General features: G+C 48.8%; 1 protein-coding gene across 2 annotated transcripts in view; it reads left to right on the top strand.

Annotated features, from left to right (window-relative positions):
* Nucleotides 1-515: 515 nt before the first annotated feature.
* Nucleotides 516-8,492, top strand: part of ACVR2A (activin A receptor type 2A) — a 57,200-nt gene continuing 49,223 nt past the window's right edge. The window contains exon 1 of one of the 2 annotated variants that reach the window (XM_021275966.4): nt 516-2,203. In XM_021275966.4, coding sequence (XP_021131641.1) covers nt 2,149-2,203 — 55 coding nt within the window. In that variant the 5' untranslated portion in view covers nt 516-2,148. The remainder of the gene's footprint in view (nt 2,204-8,492) is intronic. The other variant, XM_013104571.5, reaches the window with a different exon arrangement.

Raw genomic sequence — 8,492 nt, 5'->3', positions numbered from 1 at the left:
TTTGGGATACGGTGTGTAGGTACACCTAACTGTGGGTTAGGTACAACTAAGTGCTGTGGGGCGTTGTGTGCTCACACCTCACACGAGCGCCATGAGGTGCAATGTGTGCTCACACCATGATTTTGTGAACATACACAACCGGGGCACAACCGTGCACAACCAGCAGGTGCCTTCGGTGCCCTGCCCTCACACCTGGCGGCGGCAGCCCCGTGAGGCACCACAGCGCGCCCACCCCACGGCGAGCGCTGAGGGGCGCTGAGGGGGGCGGGCGGCGCCCCGCGGCCGCTCCCTGAGGCGGGGCGTGGCCGCGCGCAGGCGCGCAGGTAGGGGCGGGGCGAAGAGCAGGGGGAGGAGCGCGGTTGGGTGGGCGGGGTTGGGCGGGAGGGCTGTGCGCCCCGCGATTGGCCCGGAGAGCTGTCAATCCTCGGCGGCGCGCGCTGGGCCGGCCTCGCGCGAGGGGCCCGGCGCGGCGGGGGGCTGGGAGGGGAAGGGGGGGGGAGGAGGAGAGGGAACAAAAACAATCGGCCCCGCGCCGCCATCTTGGGCCGGCTCCGCACGCCGCGCGGTGAATGGGTCGCTATGAGAGAGCCACAGGGGAGCGGCGGCAGCAGCAGCAGCAGCGCTCCGAGGGCTGCCCCGAGCTGCCGCCCGCCCTCGGCAGGCTCTAGAGGCCGCCCGCAGGGAGCCCCCGGGCTCGGCCTTTTTTTCTCCTTCTCCTTTTCTCGCTCCTCAGCCCGCCCCGAGCCGCGCTGCTGGACCGGCAGAGTTGGGCTCCGCCGCGCCGCCACCGCCGCCGCCCGGGAGCTGAGGGGGACGCGGCCGGGAGCGGGCCGGGGCCGGGGCCAGGGCTAGGGCAGGGCCCAGGGGAGCCCTCCCCGCTGTTCCGCGCCTCCCCGCCGAGCTCTTTTTCCCCCTTTTTTTAAATAATTTTTTAATTTTTTTTTTTAATTTTTAAATTTTTTCCTCACAAAATCCTGACCGGACACAGCCGCCGTTGTGGTAGGGCGAGGGGAGGAGGAGGAGGAGGAGGAGGAGAGGCGGCCGTGAGGGGTCGGCGGGCGGCAGGGACAGGGGGACAGGGCACGGACAGACGGACAGAGGGGGCCAGGACAGCGGGACAGGGCTGCCCCAGCCCCCTGTGACCCCCCCTCAGCCCCTTCCCTCCCCCAGGAGCTTCCCCGGGACTCGCCGCCCTCCTCCCCGGCGGCCGGGCGCTGCCTGCTTTTTGCGGCGTGTTTTTAATTTAATTCTGTTTTTTTCTCCTTCTCCTCGTTTAAATACCAAATACAGACCCCCCCCACTCCAGAGGGGGAGGAGGGGATGGAGGTGTCTTAGGAAAAAAAAAATCCCCAATTCCTCAGCCCGGGCTGAAGGCCGGCCCGGAGGGGGGGGGCGATGAGCTCGGGCTGAGCTGTGGGGAGCCGGTGTCAGGGCTGGTGCCAACCCCAGCCCTGCTGCTGCCCCTCAGCTGGTGCCAGCCCCAGCCCTGGTGCTGCTGCTCCTTGGCACCCCCAGCACCTTCAACAGCACTGCCACCCAAGCCCAGCCTGGCCCACGTGCGGCTGCCGGCCTCCTCCCGCAGGACTCCCGACCCGGCTCTTCCTTGGAGGCTTTGGACGTTGGAAGGCGAAATGGAGCTGCTCTTCTTCTCCCAAACACTACACGTTGCGTAACGGGGAGCCAGGACGAAAGCCCCGACCCGGCTGCTGGTCTCGGTACGACTCCCGGCGCTCGGCACCCACCGGGGATGCTTTAGGGAGCTTGATGCGGAACAGAGTTGGAGCCTCTTCAGAGACTTCTTTGTGTCCGGCGGCTTAATCCCTGACTTCTTTTTCTTAGTGGATTCGTAACATACTTTTATGAATTAAATTTTGCCACTGTTTGTACAGAAGCCAAATGACACGTGTGTTTTGAAACACGGTTCCAAATATATCCAGCCCTGAACCCGGATTCTCGCTAGAAAGAGCCGGAGGGAGATCGGCAGTCTCTACATAAACCTGATTTTACTGTTTCGTGAACATTACCCTCTTTAGAGATGTTGCTGTAGATTGCTTTACAACTGTTCGGCGAGAAGGGGGATTTTCCAGCTTGCTGGACCCAGGAAACTGGATACTTAAAGTCACTTAAATGTTTTAACAGCATTGGAAAATGGGAGCTGCTACTAAGTTGGCGTTTGCTGTTTTTCTTATCTCTTGTTCTTCAGGTAAGTAAAAGTTGTTTTTGTCACTTTAAATTTAAGGCTTTGGGGTCAGCACTGGAGAGCTGGAGGTGATTTTCTTGGTTAGACTGCGTTGGGAGAAATCACTTCTTCCAAAAGGCAAATGTTTGGGGATGGCGGTGACCGTGAAGGCAGCAGCTGTTCTCGTGGTGGTTCTTAAAAATGTCTAACGAGCACACTTCAGATGTGTGCAGCGCTTGGATTGCAGAGGAATCATCAGCAGCAAACGTGGAGACATAACCACCTAGTGTCACATCTGGTAACCTGGCGATGCAATTAGTAGTTTCATCTTCCTTTTTTCCAAAATGAGGATAACCAAGCTGAAATAGCTTCATTTAGAGCTCGTGTTCTGGAGCGTTCAGTGGTGGATGGCCACCTTCATTAATGCTTTGTTAGTTCAGGATAGCCACTGTTGTGGTATCAGCAAGGATGAGCTAATGCTAGCAGGGGGTGTGCGCACGTATAGGTTCGTGCAGAGAAAGAGGCTGAAAAGGCACGCTTTCAGTTTCAAAGCAGTGATTTGTAACGCTTTCATCTTGCTGTTCAATATTTCACTATTTTCGGGTGTGAAAGTTGGGTTTCAGATGCTGCCTGGTAGCCACCAAGCGTGGGGTGAGAGCTCCCGCACGCTTCTTTAGGAGGAAAATCCTGGTAGCAACCAGTGGTTGGAGGGACTGCTGGTGTATTTCTGCTCAGAGCTCATCAGTTTCACAAAAAACCTGTGAGTGGTGTAACAACCTTAATATTTGTTTAGATGGCAAACCTGCTACTTTCTGCTTACATTTTGAACTCTGTGTGTTTACACTTTTTTTGGCTTTCTTGGTTGGAAGGTGTACTTGTTGATCAGCCCGAAAGCTGCCAGACAAGTACTCAGGTTTTGGATGTAACTGGTCTCAGGGAGCAATGAGACCTGTGTAACGATGGCTTTTAAAATTTCAGCGTTGTAATGTACAGGATTCTGCTGAACAGTACATTTTCCTGTGGTTAGTAAATGGATAGTCTAGTCTTATGTCTGTAGTGTTATTGATCAATTCCGTGTGGGCTTAAATGTGCTGCGAAATGGCGATCGCTGCCAGAAATAACCCCCCCAAATCCTTTCTGTTTTAACCAGAGAAATTGCAGAACAGGTTAAGGACACTGCTTTTTTTTGGTTAGGGCACACCATTCATTGCTTTTGTGGAACAAAACATGATTTCTGACAGTTTTGTCCAACCCTAGAAGACATCTTTCACGTTTCCCTTTACTTCCACGTTTCTCTTTACCTTCTTTTTAAGTAACTCAAATAACAACATTCCTCTTAAATCAGGAATATTCTCTGCAGGGAAACTTTTCTTCGCCTCAGTGACAGTTTCTGAAAGGCTTGGTGCCATCTGTTCTTCACGTCTCTCTCCCTTCCACATCCTTCTATTAAGATCCTTTTGCCTAGAGCATAGAATAGCGATCTTGTTGACATTGCTGTATTAAAAAGAGCTGTTAAGCAACAAAGTCTGGCTTTTCTTGAGGATTTCTTGCTCATGTTGGTCTTGGTAAGACAAAGTGATTGTTTCTCTTGCCTGTGAAGATAGAAATCGTTGCTAAATGACCGGGGAACTGGCTGCAACTCGAGCTGCGATCCTCTTAGTAATGACATTGTTTTGGTGGTTGCTCCAGTGTTACACATCAAGTATTCCAGTATTTAATAATTATTAAACTGCTTTCTACTCTACTCGGAATGTTAGTTTCTGCAGTCCTGGTGTAGGTGTAAACATGAATAAATCCCAGGGAGCTGTTGTTGTTCTGATCACAATCGTGGGATTATGTAAGCTTTCAACGTGAAGTACGGGCACTTGGAGTAGTGCTTCTTCTGCCCACTGGGACTCGCTTGGGTTCAAAATCTAACATCATGATTGGAAAAATAAGTTTCCTGGGGACAAAAATCTCAAATTGCTTATGTATTGGCTGGGGTGGAAGAACTGCAGGAGTTCAGGTGTGCAGGGGTCTGGTTCTTCCTCCAGCTGCTTTGCCGTGTGCGTGTTGGGTGCTCGGGGCCAGGCTTCTGCCCTGACCTGTTTGCTGCAGCTATCTTCTGCTGTTGTTTCCCCAGCCCCTGAATACCTGTGCTCTTTAACTGGGTGAGAACAGGCTTGTTCTAGATGGTGGGCGTGGAAGTGGGCTTCAGTTTGAAGTCATTTTATTTTATTAGCTATGAACTCTTACATGAAACACTGTGAATGTATTTCAGATGTATAGGAATGCCCGGGGAATTACATCTGATAGTCATTGCTGAGGAAGTTTTAAATATCACAGTCAGAAAGTGGAAATACTGCTAAAGAGCACCTGTATTACCTTACTGGGCTTCATCTAGGTACCTACACATGCTGTAAGCGTGGCTGTAGGGTTGCACCTCTTTGTGCTAACTGAAGGGAGCCAGATGAACATGCAGTGAGTAAACAAAGTGCCCCTGTGCATCGGTTCCCTGTGCATCCCCTCATACACTTTTCATATCTCTATATATTTTTGACTGTAGAAAAGCAACTCTGAACTAATCAAATATTCTCAAACAGCTGAATGTGCTTCCTGTGCCTCTGCTGAGGCAAGGCTGTAGGTGAGCTGGAAAGAAAACCAGTAAATAAAATGGTGTGTTCGTCGAGGAGCGCTGCCCTTGACATGCTGCATGGGCTCTCCCCACCCTGAGGAAGTGTGCTGTCATGTCCTATCCTTCATGATCACCGAGCTGTTCATTATGAACTTTGGAAGTAGAAGGTTGTATGTGTGCCTCGGCAGCTTTTTCTGCTGTTTCGGACCATACAGCCTGTGTATTGAACATGCTGGGCGAGGTGGAAGCAGGGGGTTGTCCTTAACCCAGGTCTGCTGTTGTGGGTGCTCTGCTTGTGAATTCCTCATGGTTCTTTGTTGCTCTTTGTATCTCCCAAACCTCGTTTCCTATGTCTGGGGGGCTGTCAGCGGAGCAGTTCACCCACTTGAAGTCTCCTCCAGGGAACCAGACTGCAGTTTGCTACAACTCTTGTAAGCCCAGTTCGTGCTGAAGAAAGCACTTCAGAAACATCCTGCTCCTGTCCCCCCAACACCAGGTCAGCCTTGAGCCTCTCAGAGGGCCTTGAGCAATTTTTCTAGAGGAAATGACAAATCAGAGCTACCTTTGTAGCTTAAGTAGTATTTTCACTGCATGGGGAACATTTTATTCTTTGATTTTTCCTTTCATTCTTCCTGTCTCACACCAGCTGTTACTAGGGGAAATTACTCCTTTCCTCAAACATCTAGATAGCACTACTGGAGCCGGAGATATTGCGACAGGCTCGGAAGCTGAGTGCTCAGGTACTCGGGAGGAATTGAGGGGTAGGAGATGAGCCTTCCTTTGCTGAATTTTACTACTGTAATGTTTTTTTGACAATCATTTCATTGTGAACTTCGCAGCACTTGAAAATCCTGCCCAAAGGTTAGCAGTAGTGCTTGTGGCGTTGTCCCTGCTGGTAGGTTCTCCGCAAGCCGTGCGTGAGCGTGGTTGGACTCTAACCTGAGTGCAAGGCAGGGCAATAAAACACTTCAGACTTAGTACAACTCGTAAAACAAAGTCCTGCTCAAGATGCCTTTTTTTTTTTTTTTTTTTTTTAATCAGAGCGTGCTTTCTTATTTTTGTAGCAAGTGCGGGGTGTTCCCAACAACAACAGTTTGGTGCTCCTGTTCAGAGCAGGACTTAGCTCTGCTTGATGCTGTTTCCAGGCGTGGATCCATGTACATGGATGTGAACGTAACACTGTTCACAAGGTGTCGGGGCTCCAGCTTGATATTAGACCTTGAGTAACAGAATTATGATCTATAAACAATGCTGTACAATCTGTATAATCTGCCAGTGCTTAACAATTTACAAACCCTTACAAACGCTTCTAGGTTATGAGAAATCCGTGTGATGGTGTTAGTGCTGTCTTGGAGCATATAAACATGGTTCTGGTAGAACTCCGCTTGGCAAATGGTTCAAGAGAGATGCTGCTGTCTTGGTTTTATTGACACGTTTATCCTTCAGATACAAATCTTGTGTTCATAGAGAAGTAAATAAATAAGCTAATGCTTATTTAAAGCTAGGTGCTGTGTAAATGTTAGGGGAGGGGGAGAGGTTTACGTGTGAGGGAGAGGCTGTTTCATCTTAAATAGGGGTGCAAGAAAGTAATTACTGTAACTCAGCTGATTTTAATGGATAGTATTTGAATGACTTTTTTCCTTATCTTGCTGCAATTTAGGGGCAAAAGCCCTTATATTGACAAGTTCGGATCGTAAGCAAGGATGGAAAAATAACTCCTTTTTTTTCCTGTTTAACTATAGCAGTTCATTTATCATATCCTCAGCTTTTGTTTAAGATAGGGGAGAAAATAACAGCAACTACACTATTTTTTGTTCTCAATGATTTTACCTTCTCTTCCAGCCTTTACCTCTTATGCTGCTGGTTTTGATGGTGCCTGGCTTCCAATTCCCATAGCTTATTTCTCTTTGCAATTGGAATTCAGTTCTCTTTCAAGTTGTCATGCCAAGTTTGTATAGTCCCTAGATATCCTAAGAGATGGTAGTAACGTTTTTGTTACAGCACAGACAAATGAGATGGATACAATATGTAAAAGCAAGTCGTTTGGAGACCTGTGATTCAGAGACTTAGCAAGTCCACGGGATTTATCCTTGGGAATTATCTAGAGAGTAATTGTTACAAGGCAGGCTGTAAAAAGATAGAGGTTGACAAGGAACTTGGTTGCAGGAGAGATTCCTCGGTGAAGGGGGATGCATTTCTACCACTTAATTAACAGAAAGCAGATTAATGCAAATGCTTGCTTTAGCTGGTTGGTGGAATCCATGGTCTGTTAGCTATCTGATGTTCCTGAAAATGAGAACTCTTTAAAAAAGATCAGGAAAATTGCAAATTTTACAGCCAAGTTCTTGTGTGATGAAATCTTAATGTGTTTTTGTTGCCTTGGTGCTTAAAATTCAGCACATCTTATTTCCTGTTATTTCCATATGGAAATTGAAGTGTTACTGGATGCCAGTGACTTTCTGTGGCATCTCTTCTCTTCTCTCCCCTACAGTGTCTGGGTGGTGGTGGTGTTTTTTCTTAGAAACAGTTTGCAGCTAGAGCGCCAAGCAGCAGAGCATATTTAGGCGTAATCCCACAGAGGATGAATATTTACTGCCATACTGTTTACAGTCATGTCTTTGTGGCTAGGACTCCCAAACGTATGTTAGATGCACCAAATACTTGAATCGTTCGTGGAAGGAGCAGAGGAGAAGGGTTTATCTGCTGCAGTGATTACTGCCAAGGCACCGTTCCTTAATGCTTCCCCGATAAAGTAGCTCTGCATGAGGAAGGTCAGCATTCATGGATTTCTTCCGAATTTACCAGTAGGAACTGGAAGCAAGGAGTCTGGCTAGGAAAAAAAGACAATCCGCTCGCTAACTGGAGGCATAAATCTTTGGTTATGTGGTTAGAGGTATTTGAAAAACACGTGGAAATGCAAGAAGCAGCTGTGGGAAGGCTGCCTGTTGCTGTGGCCAGGAGCAGTTTGAGGTAGCCCCAGTATTGTTATTAGGGTGGGATCTGCTGGGGCTGGGTGCTAGAGGTGTGAGGAACATCTTCATGCCCACCTCTCCTTGGGGGCTGTCAAAACAGCTGGGTTATGTTAGTTTTGTGGAAGAATACACATTCTGTTTTGCTCTTTTTCTTAAATTCCGTTCCACGGTTCTGCCAAATCAATCCCATTCCCAGCCTCACGGTGAAGGAAGGATGAGCAGGGTGGCAGCCTTTAACTCTGCCTTTGCAGCTCTCTCTGTGATGGCCCTTGCAGTGCAGCGGGCTGCTGGTGCTCTCAGGTAGAAGCTCTGTTAGGGAGCAAATGAACAAGTGATGTACTTCAGGGGGTATTGATGCCAGCCAAGGTGTGAGTGACAGCTGTGTAACCTGAAGACTTGGGGACTTCACAGTGCAGCACTAATTTCAGTGTTATTTTTGAGTTATTCACAGGGGTGGTTTGCTAAGAGCTGTTAAACTTCACTGACTTGGCCTTCATGCCATGCTGAGTACCTTTGGTTGGAAAGAAGGCCACGTGTCCTTGAAGTGATGGAAGTAGCTGCATCACCTTCCTTATTTCTGCAGAATCATAGAATCATCCAGGCTGGAAAAGACCTCTGGGATCACCTAGTCCAATCTTTAATCTTTGATCAAGCCCATCACTAAACCATGCTAATAAATTCTACACCTACACGTTTCTTGAAGACCTCCAGGGCTGGTGTCTCAACC

Source organism: Anas platyrhynchos, chromosome 7 (assembly GCF_047663525.1).
Source record: "Anas platyrhynchos isolate ZD024472 breed Pekin duck chromosome 7, IASCAAS_PekinDuck_T2T, whole genome shotgun sequence".
Lineage (NCBI taxonomy): Eukaryota > Metazoa > Chordata > Aves > Anseriformes > Anatidae > Anas > Anas platyrhynchos.
This window is presented reverse-complemented; position numbering and strand designations above follow the sequence as displayed.